Genomic DNA, 21,252 nt, shown 5'->3' on the forward strand with positions numbered 1-21,252 from the left:
CAGGGTCAGAGTAAAGGATAAGGGGGAAGCCATTCCTCTGTGATCCCTACAAGATTCACCACCACAGAAATCAGTTGAGGTCAAATCATTAAATATATTTAAAGATATGTTAAATGTTCTGAGAAAGCAGGTATAGAGACTGAATTTGGATGATCACCCATGATCATATTGAATGATGGAACAGGCTCGAAGGGTTGTATCACCCAGTTGTATTTTGTTCTATAATACCAATCTAGTGGGTTTTCTTAAATCATTTGAGACAGGGAAGGTATGTTGCTGCCAATGTGGATTTTCAGAAAGTCAATTAAACTTCAGTTCAAATTTCATAATCAACTCGCCTGAAAGTGGCAATATTGGTAGATTGTGATGAAGAAGGCTTTAAAGTGTTCTTGCTTTCATTGACCAAGCCATGGTGATAGATGTACAAATTATTGGTTAAAGGGCACTAGGAGTATTGTGCACAGCTCAGGTTACCACACTGTAGGAAGGATGTGAGTAAGCTGGAACAAGTGCAGAAGTAATTCACAGCAATGTTGTTTGGACTCGAGTTCTAAGAGAGGTTGCATAAGCTGAGAGTGGAGGCAACTAAAATGTGACCTCACATGGTTTCTATGTGGAGCATAGATCAGGTAGATGACCTTTTGCCCCCATGGTAGAGGAACCTAAAACTACGTTTAAGGTGCAAGGGTAAAGATTTAAAGGAAATCCGAGGGGCACATTTTTCCCACAGACAGGGTAGTGAGAATATGGAATGACCTACTCGAGGAGGTGATGGAGGAGGATGCAGTTAGAATGTTTAAAAGACATTTGGGCAGGCACTTGCATAGAGAAGGTGTAGAGAGGGTTCCGGGCCAAACACAGGCAAACAGGATTAGCATAAATAGGCATCTTGCACAGCATGGATAAGTTGAGCTGAAGTGCCTGTTTCTGTCTTGTATAGCTCTATGAATCTCAACAGGATCCTAAGCAACGACTAGCACATCTGATGCTGTATCTCTATCCAGCTAGAGCATACACACATTGTACAGCAGAGTACAGGCCCTTTGCCTGTGATGTTCTACTAACCTTTTTAACTTATTCTGAGAACAATCTAATCCTTTCCTCCCTCATAGCCCTCCATTTTTCTGTATTGGAGTTTGCAAGAACCAGTGAAAAATTAGCCTTTCTTTGGAGGATGAATTAAACACAGTATAGGACTCCTACTAAAGCTGTGTCATTGTACATTTAAAATTATGTTCTTCAAACAATATCCTTTGATGCTTGACAAATACTTTCTTAAAGATATCCTAGGGAAAGAAATCAGTTAATACATCTCCCGGAGGATTACAGTTCACTTCTGAATCAGGGTAGTCAGCACAGGTGAGTTCATTCAGCAATATTTCTAATTTATCTTATTGTGTACTTTGATGTTACTGGAACAGTGTGTCTGGGGTGGGGTTTTTAAAATGAATTTTTAAAATTGGCATTTCTACAGTTTGATTCTTGAGCTGATATTTGGAAACTACTAGATATGATGACATCACAAGGGCTCACAGTGCCTATAAAAAGTATTCACACCCCCCCCTCCCCCCCAAGAGTTTTCATGTTTTATTGTTTTACAACATTATATCACTGTGGATTTAATTTGGCTTTTTTGACACTGATCAACATTAAATACAAATATAAAACACAAAATAATTGATTGCATTAGTATTCACCCCCTTCAAGTCAGTATTTAGTAGATTCACCTTTGGCAGCAATTATAGCCTTGAGTCTGTGTGGATTGGTCTTTACCAGCTTTGCATATCTGGACACTGCAATTTTTCCCAATTCTTCTTTATAAAACTGCTCAAGCTCTGTCAGATTGCATGGGGATTGTGAGTGAACAGTCCTTTTCAAGTCCAGCCACAAATTCTCAATTGGATTGAGGTCTGGATTCTGTCCTGGCCACTCCAGGACATTAACTTTATATTTTTTTAATCCATTCCTGTGTGTAGCTTTGGCTTTGTGCTTAGGGTCATTGTGTTGTGGAAAACAAATCTCCCAAGTTGCAGTTCTCTTGTTTTTCTCCTCCAGGTTTTCCTCTAGAACCTCCCTGTATTTTGCTTCATTCATTTTATTATCTATCTTCATAAGCCTTCCAGGGCCTGCTACAGTGAAGGTCCCCATAGTATGATGCAACCACCACCATGCTTCACGATAGGGATGGTGTGTTTTTGATGATGTGTGGTGTTTGAATCATACCAAACGCACTGTTTAGTCTGATGGCCAAAAAGTTCAATTTTGATATCAGACCATACAACCTTCTTCCAGCTGACTTCAGAGTGTCCCACATGCTTTCCGGCCAAACTCTGATCAAGTGAAGTTTTTTTTCCAACAGCGGCTTTCTCTTTGCCACTCTCCTATAAAGCTGTGACTGCTGAAGCACCCGGGCAACAGCTGTTATATGTGCTATCTCTCCCATCTCACACACTGAAGCTTGTAACTTCTCCAGAGTTGTCATAGATCTATTGGTGGCCTCCCTCACTAGTTCCCTTCTTGCATGGTCACTCAGTTTTTGAGGACGGCCTACTCTAGGCAGATTTACAGCTGTGCTATAATCTTTCCATTTCTTGATGATTGGCTTAACTGTACTCCAAGGATATTCAGTGACTTTGAAATTTTCTTGTATGCATCTCCTGACTTGTGCTTTTCAATAACCTTTTTGTGGAGTTGCTTGGAGTGTTCTTTTGTCTTCATGGCATAGTTTCTACCAGGATATTGACTCACCAGCAGTTGGACCTTCCAGATACAGGTCTATTTTACTACAATCAATTGAAACACCTTGACTGTACACAGGTGATCTCCATTTAACTAATTATGTGACTTCTAAAACCAATTTGGCTACACCAGTGATGATTTGGTGTATCATATTAAAGGAATTGAATACTTATGCAATCAATTATTTGGTGTTTTACATTTATAATTAATTTAGATCACTTTGTAGAGATCTGTTTTCACTTTGACACAAAAGTCTTTTTCTGTTGACCTGTGTCAAAAAAGCCAAATTGAATCCACTATGATTCAATGTTGTAAAACAATAAAACATGAAAACTTCCAAATGGGGCGAATACGTTTTATAGGTACTCTATATTGTGCACTTCCTTTGGAATGTGCTGTAATAGAAGTTGAGGGAGAGCAAAGCTACAGGTGTATGTACCTCTAATTGCAAAGAACAATATAACCCAAAACAACTTTCAATTCAAACCAAGCAGGACAACCTGGATAGAAATGGACCTGGATCACAATATCCTCATTTTATTCCATTTTTTGTGCTTCATGTTCAGTTGGTCTATTTAATATCAGAATGTATACAGTATACAACCTGAAATTTTTGCTCTTCACAGACATCCACAAAACAGAAGAAAACCGCAAAGAATGAATGACAGAAAAACATTAGAAACCCCAAAGCCCCCCACCCCTTCCATGCACAAGCAACAGCAAAGCATCAACCCTTCCCCTCCCCTCACTTGTTCCAGCAGGAAGCAATCCCCAAGCAAGCAATAACAAATCCCCCAAAGAGTCCATGATCGTGGTATATAAAAAACTACAGTCCATAACTCAGCACTTCAGCAAGCCACAGACTCTCTCACTAACAAGGGACAAAGAGGTGTCAACCCTTCCACAGCAGGAGAGGACACCGACAGATTGCTGTTTTGATGTTACAGTCTGAAGTGACCCTTATTCGAGCTCGCCTGACTCAAGAGCCAGCAGACTTCCCCTCACCCCACTGAGAGAGAGAGTTAACTCTCAAGTGCAGAGGCCACTGACAGCCGCAACCACTGTCTTAGTGTTCTGATCTCTCGTGATGTCTCAGTTGACAACACTGGCGAGGAATTCGGTCCACAGGGGCTGCACCCTGAAGGTGCACGTCTTCCAGTCCACTCCTGGGTACATCAAAAATGGCCATTTGGTGAGCTCCACAAGCAGGAATGCACCGCCATGAGCAACCACAGTTTGAGTGCAGCTGTAGATCATGGTCTATGACAGGACTCCAGGCACCTTGAAAGTGAGAAAAGATACATTAAAGAAAGGAATTGAAGCATTGTTTCGCAAAAAAGCTCGAAGCTCAAAGAAGTCATCCTCTGGCGTGCTGCTGACCTATCTATATCCTCTCATCAGAAGAGATCTGTGACCAGAAGCGGCAAGTGCAATTACTGGCTTTGCCAATAGCATGAGACAAGATCCCACTACCTTGGATGTCCAGTCCCTATAAACACCTGTCCCCCATTAGGTAGGATTTAGGCCTCTCTGCTTCTTTCTGGACAACCGACCTAACCCGTTCCACTCCACCACCTTCCTCCTCTGTCTGGTGGAACTGGTTCTCGGCCTCAATGATTTCTCTTTTGGCTCCCTCCATTTCAAAGTTTAAATTCAATTTATTACCAAAGTACATGTTTGTCATCATGTACAACCCTGAGATTCATTTTCTTGTGGGCATTCACAGTAAGTATAGGAAACGCAATAGAATCTATGAAAGACCGCACCCAACAGGACAGACAAACAACCAGTGGGCAAAAGACAACAAACTGCAAATACAAAAAGAAAGAAAAAATAAATAATAAGAAGTAAGCAATAAATATCAAGAACATGACAGTGAGTCCATAGGTTTTGGTAAGAGTTCAGTGATGGGACAAGTGAAGTTATCGTCTTTGGTTCAAGAGCCTGATGGTTGAGGGGTAGTACCTGTTCCTGAACCTGATGGTGTGGGTCCTGTGGCTGCTGTATCTTTTTCCTGAAGGCAGCAGCTAGAAGAGAGCATGGCCTGGATGGTGGGGGTCTTTGATAATGGATGCTACTTTTCTGCAAAGTGCTGGGCTGTATTCACTACTTCTTGTGGCATTTTCCTTCAAGGGCATTGGTGTTTCCATACCAGGCCATGATGCAACCAGATGCAATATACTCTCCACTTTACATCTATAGAAGTTTGTCAAAACTTTAGATGACATGCCAAATCTTCACAAACTTCTAAGAAAGTAGTGACACTGCCATGATTTCTTTGTAATGGTGCTTAGCATGCTGGACCGAGGACAGATAGTCTGAAATGATAAAGGAATTTAAAGTTGCTGACCTTCTCCACCTCTGATTCTAAGATGAGGACTGACTCATGGACCTCCAGATTTCCTCCTCTTGAACCTTGGTCTTGCTGATATTGAGTGAGAGGTTGTTGTTGTGGCACCACTCATCCAGGATTTCAATCTCCTTTCTATATGCTGTTACGTCACATTTGATTCTACTAGCAACAGTGGTGTCATCAGCAAACTTAACTATGGCATTGAAGCTGTACTTAGCCTCACAGTCATAAGTATGAAGCAAGTAGAGCTGATAACTGCTTCATGCACCCATGCTGAGCTCATTAATTTCATCAATTTTGCCTCCAACTTCCACCGTGCCCTTGGTCCATCTCTAACACTTCCTCCCCTTTCTCAATCTCCGTCTCCATATCTGAAGATAGACTATCCACTGATGTCTTTTATAAACTTACAGACTCCCACAGCTATCTTGACTATACCTCTTCCCATCCTGTCTCTTGTAAAAATGCTATTCCCTTTTCTCATTCCAGCAGCTCTGCCGCATCTGTTCTCCGAATGGGGCTTTCCATTCTAGAACATATCAGATGTCCACCTTGTCCTTGCCTTCCACCCACAAACCTCTGTAACCAGCACATCAGCCTCCGTAACTTCACCATCTACAGTGCAATCCTACCACTGAGCACATTTTCCCTCCTCTACCACTCTCCCCCACCCGATCTCCACTTTCCACAGGGATCATACTCAATGTAGCTCCCTTGTCCACTCCTCCTTCCCCATTGAACTCCCTTCTGGCACTTAACCCTGCAAGTGGGATAATGCTACACCTGCCCCTATACTTCCTCCCTCACCACCATTCAGAGCCCCAAACAGTCCTTCGAGATGAGGCAACACTTCACCTGCAACACGTACAACACACTGGAGGAACTCAGCAGGTTGGGCAGCATCCGTGGAAACGAGCAGTCAACGTTTCGGGCCGAGACCCTTCGTCAGGACTGAAGAAGATGGGGGGAGGGTAGGAAGGAGAAGGCTGGTAGGTGCCAGATGAAAAATCAATCAGGAAAAATCAAGGGGTGGGGGACGGGACAGGCAGGAAAGGTGAAGAAGGAATGTAAGGGGAAAGCACTATGGGTAGTAGAAGGCAGAATCATGAGAGAGGTGATAGGCAGCTAGAAGAGGAGGCAGAGTGAAAGTGGGATGGGGGAAGGGAGGGGGAGGGAATTACCGGAAGTTGGAGAATTCAATGTTCATACCAGGGGGTTGGAGACTACAGCATCTGCAGTGTACTTTGTGTTTACTATTCATTACTCTGCTGCGAAGTCTCTTCGAGGTATGCCTACCCTGAAGAAGTTTAAATCTTCTCTTTGACAGGAGTTCAGTGAGACCCTTTCTCACTGCTCGCCCTCTGTGATCTCCGCCTCTTTTTTTTTAAAACAACACCTCATATACTGTCTGGTTAGTCTCCAGCCCTTTGGTATGAATGATGTAGATTTTAAGGGAAATTACCATAACTAGCAAATGTTCATCTGAAGGGAGATTGACCAGTTGGTCTCTTTTGGCCCTGTGTTATTATCAGATTCCTTTACAGGAGCATATCAGAGCACTTACCACTCATGCAGCTGTTCAAGAATAAGAACAAAATCTATTCATCAGTTCATTACTGTTCAAAATGCTTTCATGTTATTAGACATTCCAAATCAAAACTGGTCACTATATTAAAAAGCACTTTTCCCATGTTCTTGCCAATTATAGTACTGTAGTAATTTTCTGTTTTGCTGTCTCAAATAAACAAATTTAATTTCATATGTGAGTGATGATAAACCTGATTCTCTTTTGTAGACTGAGAATAGAAAGAGGGCAGAGAAAGGGGAATAATGTTTGGGAAAGGGGGAAGGGAGAAGTGAGAGAGAGTGGAAAACACCAGAGAGTATGACAAGCTCAATAAACCAATTGATTGTAATCAAATGACTTTGCCTGGTGTTTCACTGGGTATGTCTGCAACCCACCACCCCCATCCTGGCACTCCTCCTTTGCCACCTGTCCCACACCATCTCGCAGCACTCACCCTCGCAGATAGGTCAATGGCACATGCAATTTCAATGGCTCTTCACACAGCTTTAGATCACGTGGACAATACAAACACCTATGTCAGGATGCTGTTCATCGACTATAGCTCAGCATTTAATACCATCATTCCCACAATCCTGTTTGAGAAGTTGCAGAATCTGAGCCTCTGTACCTCCCTCTGCAATTGGATCCTCGACTTCATAATGGAAGACCACAATCTGTGTGAATTGGTGATATCTCCTCGCTGACGATTCAACACTGGTGTACCTCGGGTGTGTGTTTAGCCCACTGTTCTACTCTTTATATACACATGACTATGTGGCGAGGCATAGCTCAAACACCATCTATAAATTTGCTGATGATACAATCATTGTTGGTAGAATCTCAGATAGTAATGAGAAGGCGTACAGGAGCGAGATAGGCCAACTAGTGGAGTGGTGTCACAGCAACAACCTTGTACTCAATGTCAGTAAGATGAAAGAGCTGATTGTGGACTTCAGGAAGGGTAAGACGAAGGAACAATCATCATAGAGAGATCAGAAGTGGAGAGAGTGAACAGTTTCAAGTTCCTGAGTGTCAGCATCTCTGAGGAGCTAACCTGGTCCAAACATATCGATGCAGAAGGCAAGACAGCAACTATACTTCATTAGGGGTTTAAAGAGATTTGGTATGTCAACAAATGCACTCAAACTTCTATAGATGTACCGTGGAGAGCATTCTGACCGGCTTCATCACTGTCTGGTATGGGGGAACTACTGCACAGGACCAAAAGATGCTGCAGAGAGTTGTAAATTTATTTGGCTCCATCTTGGACACTAGCCTACAAAGTACCCAGGACATCTTCAAGGAGCAGTGTCTCAGAAAGGCAGCGTCCATTATTAAAAACCCCCAGCACCCAGGGCATGCCCTTTTCTCACTGTTACCATCAGGCAGGAGGTACAGAAACCTGAAGATATACACTCAGTGATTCAACTTCTTCTCCTCTGCCATCTGATTCCTAAGTGAACATTGAACCCTTGGACACTACCTCACTTTTTCAGTATATATTATTTCTGGTTTTTTGCATGATTTTTAATCTATTCACTATATGTATACTGTAATTGATTTGCTTATATTTTATTTTTTTTCTATGTAAGTTGACAAATTTCATGGCACATTCTGGTGATTCTGATTCTATTCACAGCATCCTTTGCTCCTGCCAGATTTACAAACTCACTTTCCACTCTGCATTGACAAATAAGATTTGTGCACAGTACTGTATGCTAAACAATGTGTATGTAAAATTAAGTGCCAGAACCTAGAGCTAATTTCAGCACTTTCTTCAGTTGCCCCAGATCGTCAGATGATGAACCCAAGAACCTTGCCCTTTGCATGTTCTGTGGAGTGATGCTGTGTTCACAGAGTCAGTGTTGCAGGGAAGAAGTGAATGGAGAAGAGTTCGGTGCATGTGTAGCTCACACTATGAACTATGGGTCCGGATTGGGAATGTTCCTCAGGTATCTTCTGCAAACTAATTTGTGATCAAAGCCAAAGTCAAGTTTTCTTTTGTCAGATACACAATTACATGTATGCAATAAAAAAAATTGTAGCTGTATCACAGGTGCATAGCACCATGATTGATTTGATTAGTTAATTAAACACAAACATATCATGGAATCATGTCATGAGGAATTGGTTTTGTATGTCTGAAAGAGCTTTCTTTTTGCAAGTATGCCCCTTTGAAAGAGGCATACTTCACTGTTCCTTCAACACATTTCAATTTCCTCACCTTTTTTGGGGATTTAAATCCATTTTTAATTATGTCTGATAAATTTATTCTTCAGATGCTGTATTCAGCACTATGATAATCATTCATTCCATTCAGTTGGGTGAGTTAATGATAACCAGTAAGCTTGATAAGTGACGAACTCCACAGGTTCACTGCTCTGGGCAGTGATTCCAATGTTACAGCTATATCTGACAGTCAGAACAAAAACAGGGGACTGCAGCTTCTTCAGCAGTTCCTCCCCATGCTGGAATCTGGAGATAACTTCTCGTTACTACACTGACACATCTTTCCTCAGCTGCCTCTACTGCCAAGATCAGGCTAAATGCAAACTAGAGGAACAGCACCTTGTATTCAGCCTGGGGAGTCTATAACCTGGTGGCATAAGCTTTGAATTCTCCAACCTCTGGTTAACTGCTCCAGCTCTGTTCCCTTCTCTCTCTTCGTGATCCAGATCTCTTTCCCCTCTCCAACCTTCTTCATCTGCCCATTACTCATATACTCCTCCCACTGGTTCCTCTCTGCCCTCCCCACCTCGCTCTCTTTATTCCATGCTCCTCCTTCCCCTCCTATGAGATTCCATCACCTTCAGTCCTTGTGTCACTTCCACCTATCACATCCCAGCTTCTGGTGTTCTTGCCAGTTTCCCATCCCTTATCACACACCCCTTTCACATGGATCCACCCATTGCTTACAAATTTTTGCTTCCCCTTTACATCAATTATCCATTTCCCTTCACTGATGCTGCCTAACACGCTGAGTTCCTTCAACATCTTGTATGTTATAGTGAACAATCATCTTGGGGTCTAGTGACCCAGACCTAATGTGTTTTCAGAGCTGAATTCCCAGTTGCCTGCTTACACTTGCAATTCAGTCCACATACTGACTCGCTTGTGGGTTGAGGGTTCAGTGCTCAGGCGGCACCAGAAGAAGGCAGACTCCAACATCTTGGAGTTGTAGCACTTCCAAGGATCCTAGGAACCATTCGAACAATAAACAAAAACCTAGACTTCAACAACTCTTCCCTAATATAACAGTTCAGTAAAAAATCTATTCTTTTAAGCCTTAAGATAGCAGATGTAAAGTTTAAACTCTACTACAAAGAAATAGTAAATGTGAATTTATTTTATCCACTGCAATATTTAAAGCTAGTTGGAAAATTCACCTTAGCAAACATGATACCGTAGTAAATCATCAGAAAATTTGTTGCTGTTCCACCATTGGCATTCCTTCCATTGTTTCCCTTTGTACTGCCTCAATGTACTCATGAGAAAAGATCTATATGCAAAACAAAACTTTTCACTATACATCAGTGCATGTAAGTAATAAACCAATTTACCACCAGGATACGGGAGTGTGATGTCCTGTTGCTGGCAGGAAAAAACAGAGGATGTTTCATACCTGCGCCATACTTGGATGATTACGGAGAGACAGATCAGAATCTCAGGTATGATTATTTCAAAGAAATTTCTTTCCGTGCTATGATAGAATAGTTAATGTATAGCCTGAATAGCATCCAATTTAAAACTGAGTTATTAAGGATTGCATGAATCTTACAGAATAACTAGATTCTGTAAAAATTCTTCAATGAATGCTGTGTTTCAGTGAGAAAGCAAAGTAAGAATACTGAGACTAGAGAGTTTATAATCAGTGAAGGTTTGATACACCAAAGGTAGACCGTTTATTCATCTCAAGTATTAGATGTACATAGAAAAGTTTATATAATGTTTCTCGCAATCTTGGAATGTCTGAAGGATTCCTTGGCTATTGAATTATTTCTGAAGCGTGGGCTCTGTTGTAATTCATGAAACATTGCAGCTTATTTGCACACAAATGTTCCATTAGAGCAATTTTCTCTGTACTCTTTCAATCTTATTGATATTCTTAACCAGAACTGGACACACTACTACAAATTAGGCGTCGCCAATGTCTTAGACAACTTAAACATAACATCCCACCACAATTTTTTGATCTGTGAAGGCCAGTGCGCCAAAAGTTTGTTATGACCCTGTGACACCACTTTCAAGGAATTATGTACTGGTACTCCCAGATCCCTTTGTCCTACCACACTCCTCAGTTCCCTGCCACTTACCTTTTAAAGTCCTACTCTAGTTTGTCCTCCCAAAGTGCAATGCCTCACACTTGACTGCATTAAATTCCATCTGCCATTTTTCAACCTATTTCTCCAGCTGATCCCAATCCCACTGCAAGCTTTGAAAGTTTTCCTCACTGTCCACTATGCTCCAACCTTGGTGTCATCCACAAATTTGCTGATCCAGTTTACCACATTATCATTCAGATAATTGATACTGATTACAACCAACAATGGACATCACATCAATCACTGTGGTACACCATTTGTCACAGGCCTCCAACTATCTCTGGCTTTCTTTTTTGGATTAGTCCCACAAAGCCAATGTATTACCTTCTACTGGATGCCAAGCAACTGAAATTTCTTGACTACTCTCCCATGTGGGATATTGTCAAAGACCTTGTTAAAGTCCATGTAGACAACATCCACTGCCTTTCCTTCAACTTTCCTAGCAACCTCAAGAAATTCTAAAAGATTGGTTAGATATAACTTACAATGCACAAAGCCATGCTGACTATTCATAATTGGTTCTTGTCTATCCAAATACTTATATATCAGATCCCTTAGAATACCTGTCAATAACTTATCCACCACTGATGTCAGGCTCGCCAGCCTAATTTCTGTCTTACCTTTGGAGCCTTTCTTAAACAACAGAAGAACGTGAGGATTTGTCCACCTTCTCTTCTGTAATCTGTATATGGTCCATGACATTGCTGCTGCTTTTCATCTCTTCTCTAGATTTTGTTTCCATTTCCTGAGTAAGTGTTATGTGGAATTAGCTTTGAAGAGAAGTTGAAGCCACCATAGATCAACCATGATCATATTAGAGCAAGTTTAATGGTCTGACTGACTTCATATTGTGTACTTGTTCTCTTTGTAATTTCCCTTCCTATGACAGTGCTCAGAACAGTGTGTCTGTATCAGTATTCCAGTGCAAATTACTCCAAGTTACCTCTGCACTGAATCCTAGTTTACTGCTGTAATCATACTGTCCTCAAGAGCTGTAACCTAGGACAGGGAGTGAGTTACATGGAAAGACTGGCAATACTGAGTTGGCAGAAACCCTTCTGAAGAGAACTTGAACACCAGTAACAGGACTAAGGAAGGAGAGTTGGAAAGTGTTGTTTGGTATCTCTGATATAAATTTCTGTTAATCTGCATCTGCTACTTTGAGCAATCTAGTACTTGAGATGAAATTTTGTTCTTCATGTTTAGAATCAAGCCATTATCGACAGACAGTCTCACAAACACTGCCTTTTCAATTCAAACTAATGCAATCCAAGTTTAATTGTCATTCAACCATACATGAACACCCATGAAAACAGCCAAATGAAACAGCGTTCCTCTGCGGCCAAGGTGCAAAACACAGTACCAACAGTCACACATAGCAGAAGCACACACAAAATAGCAAGCCCAAACGGTATCACAATCACACAATAAAAGACTTCAAAATTCGCACCATCAGTCCACTGTTGACCACAATAGATCCAGTCTCCCACCAAGTGAGCCTTGGGGGGGCAGCACAGCTCCTACCTGGACACCATGCCACATGCCAGTGCCCCTCCCCAGTCAGGTGACACTGTGACTAGAGGCCCAGTTCTCACACATACAAGACAACAAACCGCTAAAGAATATCAGGTACAGGATCCATCCTCCTTCCTGGCAACTTTTAAAGGATCACATTTGCTTCATCCTTAGATCGCAAAAGCCCTGTCTTGCTGGTTGAAGATATTGTTTGTGGAACCGTCTTTACAACTTACCTATGCTTTTGCTACCTAAATTTTCCATTGTGATTAATTGTGTCCATAGATGGTATATCGAATACTGTACTCACTTTCTGATCTTACTGCTCCCTTGCCTTTCAAATCCACCTGAAGCCTTCAGTTTTATTTGTGCCTGATCTGTTCTTTCTCTTCCCCATTTTTAAAGTTATGGTAAATTTCTGCTTTCACTCCCCATTCTTTGCTCTGAGAAGCACAATGGGGCAGTTTACTAAATGTGATGGGGTTAACCAAAAGGATGTCTGATTTCCAGGGAATTTAATTTTCCAAGTTTACTCGAAAATGTACTGCATGGTGATTGAATGTGGTGTAAGAGTTCTACCCCTATAAAGAGGAATGAATTGTTTACGACTGTGGTTGACGAATGGGAAGGATTTTTTTAAATTTATGAACCTGATTCATTGATAGCTTGCATATTTATATTTCCATCAACATGTTTCCTTTTTCCACAGTCATGTTGGGTTTTTCAAATCCCTTTGTATTTACAGACATTATCTCTGTGAGCTAATTGCATTTACCACCTGAAACCTTGTGTGGTTAATATTTCCAACTGCATACTGAATTTTGTTACATTTTTTAAAAGGAGAGGCAACCCACTGCATCTGTGCACTGAGCGATACAAGAAATTCCAACAGCTTTGGCTGCAGCACCGCATTCTCGAAGAAATCACGAGGAACCAAGATGTAAATCAAATCATCTTTGATTGGGAGCAGCTTTGAACACTGTTGATCAGCAATATCACTGCACCTTGCTATTTGTATCACATCAGCGGTTAGTTTCTCGGAGCTGATTAAGTTGAAGAGCGCTGTTTCTGATCGGCTGTGGCTATAATCTGGTTACAGTGCAGCCAGCTCATACCAGCAAGGAAGCCAATAACTTGTAGTTTCAGGCCTCCACATTTTCTTAAAATGCCTTTCGACCATATGTCTTACATGGAGACCTTGGAGTAGAAAAGGAAAACTAATTGGAGAGGGAAGTTAGAAACTCAACTTGATGGTTATATTTCTTCCAACCTGAGTTCTTCCCCAGCACCGCCACCTTTGTTGTGTAAGTAATTTTCCAGCCCTCAAGAGGTCAGATCAGTCCAAGCACTGATATTTGAATTGGTGTAGCCGTACCCATTTGAAGAACAGTTGGCGGATAAACATTTAGTGAGCTGTGATCATGGCCATTCATCTATATACCACTCTACCTTGCTTGCGCTAAATATTTTTTACAGAATTACTGCCCTTAACCATGTTCGGGATGCATCAGGGATCCAGATATACACATTTTGGTCATAGGGATTTAAAAAACACATTTATCTCCATAAAATTTGCTTTGTTCCATAATTTTAGTCAATGTATTTGACATCAGCCAGGAATTAACAGTACTTGACAGATTCTGTTTTGTTTTTGCTTAATCTCTATCTGTAAATAACATTGTTTTATGAATGCAGAAATTATTATCCACACTTGAATGTATGAAGTTTATATGAAAATTATATGTAATCGCAGAAGTTTACCATCTGCCCCACCTCCCAAGTTTGCCGCCTCATTCATAATGTCATGACTGACCCTGTGTCTTCTAGTTCGAAACAATGCAAATGTCTTCAATCAGTCAAGGGTTTAAGTGTGAGTAGTAATGATGGGAAAAAAAGCTTTTGAAGAGAAAACACGAGATCTGCAGATGCAGGAAATTCAAACAACAACACACACAAAATGCTGGTGGAACACAGCAGGCCAGGCAGCATCTATAGGGAGAAGCGCTGTCGACATTTCGGGCCGAGACCCTTCGTCCTGACGTCGGCCCGAAACGTCGACAGTGCTTCTCCCTATAGATGCTGCCTGGCCTGCTGTGTTCCACCAGCATTTTGTGTGTGTTTTCTTTTGAAGAGAAGCAAATTTTTATCTTATCCTTGAATATTAAATGTGAAAACTTTCAGTGGAGACACTGCAATATTGAACTTGAGAGAGCTGAAAATGTGCGTAATTGCTGAAAGTTCATGTAAAAGGACATTTGGTGATTAGAATACAATGGAAGTTGTGGGATCTGTATGTGCCTGCCCTGTTTCATATAATGCTTTACAGTGAATTGTGATGCTCTTTAGCATGGTGAAAACAGAATTGTTGGAACAAGGAAGATTTTTATCTTCTCTGAGCTCCATTGTAGGTATCTGATTTTTCACTTAATTCTGTTTCTGTCTTAATAGAGCTATGTGACCTAGTAATAGGTCTACCAAGTTTAAACAAATATTTTATAAAGTTAATTACAAATAAAGAATATACCAAATGTAGTGTATTTTCTGTTTTTATTTTTGGAGTGGGACTGTGTAATAAATGACATGGTTACTAAATAAATAAAACACTGTGTATTTCTGAATTGTTTATTGGTGAATTGCTGGTGATGATCACTAACATTTGTGTTTCAACAATCATGCTGTTGTAAGTTGCAATGGCTTGTTACATTTCACACACATGGCATGGACCATTTGTTGTAGTTCATTCAGTGCCACTGTGATTTTTGTTTATCCTACAACAATTCAGTTCTCCTCGGGACTATTAGGAAGTCAGAGTCATCGAACAATACAGCTCAGAAATTGGTCCTTTGGCCCATCTAGTCCATGCCGAACCTACAATCAGACTATAGCCTTCCATACACCTCCCATCATGTACCTATACAAATTTCTCAAGTGTTGCAATTGATCACTCATCCAACAATTCTGCTGGCTCATTCCACACTCTCACCACCATCAAAGTGAAGTTCCCCTTCATGCTCCCCTTAAATGTTTCACCTTTCACCCCTAACCCATGGCTTCTAGTTCTCATCTCACCATACCTCAGTGGAAAAGGCCTGCTTGCATTTATGTATGTATGTATGTATACCCTCGTATCAGGAATAGGGACATTAGCAAGAATACGGTGAGCTGTGCTTTAAGACATTGCACACCGATTTAAAACTGGAATTGGTGTTTCAGGAACTAGTGAAGTAAAAAGTGAATTGTGCAAATGCAGATGATGTGAAAGTGAATTGTTGACAACCAGTGTGATAGTAGTTACTGACAGTTCACATTTGGATCACAGTCCTGTAAAGTGACCACCTCACCCAATGGCCTACTTTTTCATTTGGCTGCTTCGTGTAGCAAATACAACTCATATTTGAGGTTAGTCACTATTGGGGAAAAGGAGTTTAACAGTATTGTCACCAACCAGAATCTGGTTATGTATCTTTTAATAAAAGTTACCAGGGTCATATTGTGTGGAGCAGCCTACGTGCACAGTGTTTTGATACAATGTCCTAGTGCCTAGTAAACTGCAGAGCTACCCAGAGGTTGTGAAATAAAAGCAGAAAAAAATGATGGGGAAGCCCAGCAGGTGTTCAACATCTGTGGAGGATTTGACATAGTGAACAAAACATTTTCTCACAGGAAAAGTGTGCCAGAAGTCAAGTACTTCTGGAAGTTAATGACCAAATTTGTCATGAGCACACGTATGCCTCCCCAACACTGATCATGTAGATTACATTGTTCTGTTAACAAACATCATCTTAATTTGGAGCAACAAACAATCTGCTGGAGGAACTCAGAGGGTCAAGCTGCATTTATGAGGAAAGGAACTGTTAACATTTTAGGTCAAATCTCCTGCATCAGGGTTCTTGCAACTTTCCTCCCATGGATGCTGCTGGATCCACTAAGACTGCATTTGCTGGAATCTGGAGCAACCAACGGTCTCTTGTTTCTCCATTAGCAATGAATTTTCCTTTATCTTCAGTAATTGGTTAGATGTAGGAACTTTTGTTAAACCAGTGGATGTGATTCCCCAGTTGACATGAAAGGTTATATTTAGAAGAAGAGGGTCATCAAGCCCTTCAGACGTTCTTTGAGATGATGCTGGTCTACTACAATGATCCATGTTCCTGTAACCTTCTATTACAGCTTTCAATCTATCACCATTGTGTCAATCTTCTGTTGAGTCAACTTGCAGAAGGATGGTGTCCCTGACTCTGCTCTTCAACCCTGCGCCAATCTGCTGCTGGTGATATTTGCAGATAATTTTTATCTTCTCTATACTTTATTCTAAGATTCTCAGCTGCATTTAAAAAAATCATTGCCCAGGAAAGACAAGATAACCTGCTTAAATATTACCACCTGGTGGCTCTGACACCCATCATCGTGAAGTGACATGACAGGGTTGTCATGGCCCATATTAGTTCCAGCCTCTCATAATCTTGACCTACTGCCGAAACAGGTCTATAGCAGGACATCTCACTGGGCCTACATTCATCTCTGCAGTATCTGACGGTAGACTATAGTTTATTGCCTGTAGCTCCGCCTTCAAAATTGATAAAATCATGCATACTCATCTCCAAACTCCTCCACCTGAGGCTCAACACTTCCCTTTGTACCTAGACCCTTGATTTCCTAACCAAGAACAGCAATTTGTAAGGATTGGTAACAATACCTCCACCATATTATTCTCAACACTGGTGCCCCACAAAGCTGCATTTTACTCTTTTCCTTCTATGTACTCAATCTGCATTTCTTACTGCCTCAGTAAAGCAACCAGCATAATGAAATATTTCACCCATCCAAGACATTCTCTCTTCTCACCTCCATTGGGCAAAAGCCTGAAAGTATGTTATATCAGGCTCAAGGACAACTCCCCACAGTTAAAAGACAACTGAATGGTTCCACAGTATGATTGGATGGACTCTTGACCTTCCAATCTTGCTTTGGCCTTGCACCTTACTGTCTATCTGCACTGTACTGTAACACTTCATCCTGTAATCCATTGTTGTTTTAACTTCTATTGCCTCAACAAACTGTTGTAATGAATTGATCTGTATGAGCAGTGTGCAAGACAGATTTTTCACTGTACCAACTGGACAATTTAGCTTATTTACATGTATGCACAGATGCAATTAAAAACTTCCTTACAGCAGCATCACAAATACTTTGCTCAAGGTACGCAGCATTCACAAGAAAATGATAAATTACAAAGCAAAATTGTACAAGAAAGAGCATAATTAGATCCATAAAAACACAAATTCCATTGTAGAGCAAAGTGGTCATAATGTTGCTTAGCCAGTGTTGTTATTTAACCACTGCCTGATTGATGATTTTCATCCTTGCCTCAATCACAAACAGTTCTAATTTATTCTACAATTATTATCTTGGTCCTGGACTTCTCAGGCAGGAGAAGTATCTTCCCTGCATCCAGCCTGTTAAGTCCAATAAGAATTTGCTGAGTCTCAATGAGATATCCTCACTCTTCTAAACTCTGGTTGGTACACTACTCATTTTGTACTTTATCTTGTACAGTAAAGCTGCTGTCCCTGATAGCAGTAAAGCAAATCTTTGCTACACTTCCTCTATTCCACATATATCCTTTGCTTTAGGTAAGGAGACTGAATCTGCATTCCCACTCATTAAGACTCCGTAGTATTGCAGTAAGACATCTTTGCTCCTGTCTCAAGTCCTCTTGCAATAAGAATATATTGGTCCTGCTGAAGGGTCTCAGCCTAAAACGTCGACTGTACTCTTTTCCAGAGATGCTGCCTGGCCTGCTGAATTCCTCCAGTATTTTGTGTGTGTTACTTGGACTTCCAGCATCTGCAGATTTTCTCTTGTTTGTGACTTATCTATTCTAAAGTTTTCCAAAAGTTCCAGCACATCCTCTTTCGTAACGTTGACAGGTTCCAGCATATCAGCCTGTTTTACTCTGTCCTTGCAAACGTCAAGGTTCTGCGCTCACTGCTGAAAGAAAAAATAACAATATGGTGTGATACACAGGCACATGGGGAATGGAGGGATCATACGCAGTCAGATGGGATTGGGTAGGATTGGCATCATGGGCTGAAGGGCCTGTCCTGCTGTTGTAGTCTAGTTAGGTACAATTCCAGTCTGTCAGATTTCACTGGAGTGAGGGTAGAGAAAATGAAACCTCACCTCTGGTTACTATTCAAGAAAACCCTACTGCAAGATGATTTCAGTTTTGCCTGTGAAGTTCAATAACCAGTGTTCACATCAACTTTCCTAGCAATTGAGATCATATTTCATCACAATTTATATTGTAGCCTGACCATTTGTAAGGTAAATGTGAAGTGGATGCTAGTTACATTGCTTTTCAGCTTGCTATTTATTGTGAGAAATGGGTACAGTATTGTCTGAAAATCCCCTCTTTCATCACTCTGAAATCTGCTCCACTAATGCTATCTGGAAATACTATCTAGTCAGTTCTATTTTGGGCACTAGCCTACAAAGTACCCAGGACATCTTTAGGGAGCGGTGTCTCAGAAAGGCAGTGTCCTTAAAGACCTCCAGCACCCAGGGCATGCTCTTTTCTCACTGTTACCATCAGTTAGGAGAAGATGAAGGTGCCTGAAGGCACACACTCAGCAATTCAGGAACAGCTTCTTCCCCTCTGCCATCTGATTCCTAAAGGGACATTGAATCTTTGGACACTACCTCACTTATTTCTGTTTTTGCACATTTTTAAAAATCTATTCAATATATGTAATTGATTTACTTGTTTATTTATTATTTTTTAAATTTTATTTATTTTTTCTCTCTCTGATAGTTGAGGTATTGCTTTGAACTGCGGCTGTGAAGTTAACAGATTTCAGGTCACATGCCGGTGATAATAAACCTGATTCTGATATGTGTTGATCTCCACCTATGGCTTCACTTCCACTAAAGTGAGTAAGAGTAGAGTCTCATATTATTGCAAGAACAAACAGAAACTTGCATTTACAATCACATCTCCTTGAGTGGGCAGTTAATTCAGGGACTTTGTCTTTTTGTATTTTGGGCTTTGAGTTTTTACAATTGTATTTCAAAAGACAAGTGCAAGCTGAATTGTTTTCCTCAGTCTTGTGTATAATCTTTAACCCAGTGATCTGTAGCAAGATCATTCTTCAAAAATGTGACTAGAATGACCTGCCTCCACTGCGTTACCTTCCATATATAATTTATTTTCAAAGACCTCTGAAACCACAGATTAACACTTGCATTTTGTTTTGCTCACGATAATGCTGCTGTCCTCAAAACCAAAGCTCTGTCCCGATCACAAAGTGCTGCAAAATGTTAATTACATTTTTAAAATGTATGTCGTGACTCCAGACAGCCCATTTTAAGCATCATGCAGGTATCAACGTTTGCTTTGAAATTCATGATAGTCTTGATCTCTGTCTGATTAAGCTGCTAATTGCTTCCTTAAGGCAGTTATAGCCAGGGGTGGCAGTGGGGATAAACTCCCTCTACTTATTAAATGCTCCCAGTGACTTGCAGCTCAACTAGACTCTGACAACCAAGTCCAACTCCTGGCTTAGTTACTAAACCCAGCAGAACCATTTCTACTGTCAGAAGAAGGGGCAAAGGTGGGTTACTGACACCTTTAGGCAGATGGGGCTCGTCAGCCATGGTTGGCAGCCAATCTAGGAGAAGGAAATCTCTGATCTCAAATCTCTGCTGCCTTGCGGCTATACCCACTCATGGGGAAGGCTTTGGGAGTAAATCCAGAGGGAAAATCCAGAACTGGAGTCCCTAAGACAGTTCTACATTGAGTTCAAAGCTGACTGGCAACTCCTGCAACTCTGCTGGTACCAAACAGCATCAGTCTCTGCCAGTCCTTTGGTTTAACAGCTGCATGGAGAGGGGCAACCTGCTACATGGGCAACAGCTTACTCTCCAACAACACACACAAAATGCTGGTGGAACACAGCAGGCCAGGCAGCATCTATAGGGAGAAGCACTGTCGACGTTTCGGGCCGAGACCCTTCGACAGAGCTTCTCCCTATAGATGCTGCCTGGCCTGCTGTGTTCCACCAGCATTTTGTGTCTGTTGTTTGAATTTCCAGCATCTGCAGATTTCCTCGTGTTTGAGAATACTCTCCATATTGTACTGCCCGGGCTTATGTACCTAGACAACTAGGACGCAACATCCACAGTCGACCCTGACCCTAATAGCAAATCAATTAATTGACATTTCAAGAAGCAATATGTCTTTAAGGGTGCCGTGTTGCTGTTCTTAGAAACATCTAGCGAACACAGAAAGAATAAGTTCACATCCTAATATTGAAGCAGATTGAAAATCTGATTGAGTGGTGTCACAACAACAACCTCTCACTCCATGTCAGCAAAACCAAAGAGCTGATTATTGATTACAGCAAGAAGAAGCCAGAGGTCCATGAGCCAGTTCACTTTAGGGTCAGTAGCATTAAATTCCTTTCAGTTAACATATGAGAGGATCTTTCCTGGGCCCAGCACAAGTACCATCACAAAGAAACCATATCAGCACCTCCACTTTCTTAGAAGTTTGCATCGATTTGACATGTCACCAAAACCTTTGACAAACTTCTATAGATGTGCAGTAGAGAGTATCCTAACTGGTTGCATCACTGCCTGGAATGAAAATACCAATGCCCAGGAACAGAAAAGGCTGCAGAAAATGGTAGAAATAATCTAGTTCATTACCAGCAAAGCCCTCCCCACCATTCAGTTCGTTTACATGGAGCATTGTC

At 41.2% G+C, this 21,252-nt stretch overlaps 1 protein-coding gene across 5 annotated transcripts in view; it reads left to right on the forward strand.

Annotated features, from left to right (window-relative positions):
• ubr1 (ubiquitin protein ligase E3 component n-recognin 1) overlaps positions 1 to 15,028 on the forward strand; it is a 299,112-nt gene extending 284,084 nt beyond the window's left edge. For all 5 annotated transcript variants that reach the window (XM_073040481.1, XM_073040482.1, XM_073040484.1 and 2 more), the window contains 4 exons: positions 1,282 to 1,359; positions 8,441 to 8,611; positions 10,226 to 10,327; positions 13,337 to 15,028. In XM_073040481.1, coding sequence (XP_072896582.1) covers positions 1,282 to 1,359; positions 8,441 to 8,611; positions 10,226 to 10,327; positions 13,337 to 13,472 — 487 coding nt within the window. In that variant the 3' untranslated portion in view covers positions 13,473 to 15,028. The remainder of the gene's footprint in view (positions 1 to 1,281; positions 1,360 to 8,440; positions 8,612 to 10,225; positions 10,328 to 13,336) is intronic.
• The last annotated feature ends 6,224 nt before the right edge of the window (positions 15,029 to 21,252 follow it).

The sequence above is a fragment of the Hemitrygon akajei genome, chromosome 3 (genome assembly GCF_048418815.1).
Source record: "Hemitrygon akajei chromosome 3, sHemAka1.3, whole genome shotgun sequence".
In the NCBI taxonomy this organism is placed as follows: domain Eukaryota; kingdom Metazoa; phylum Chordata; class Chondrichthyes; order Myliobatiformes; family Dasyatidae; genus Hemitrygon; species Hemitrygon akajei.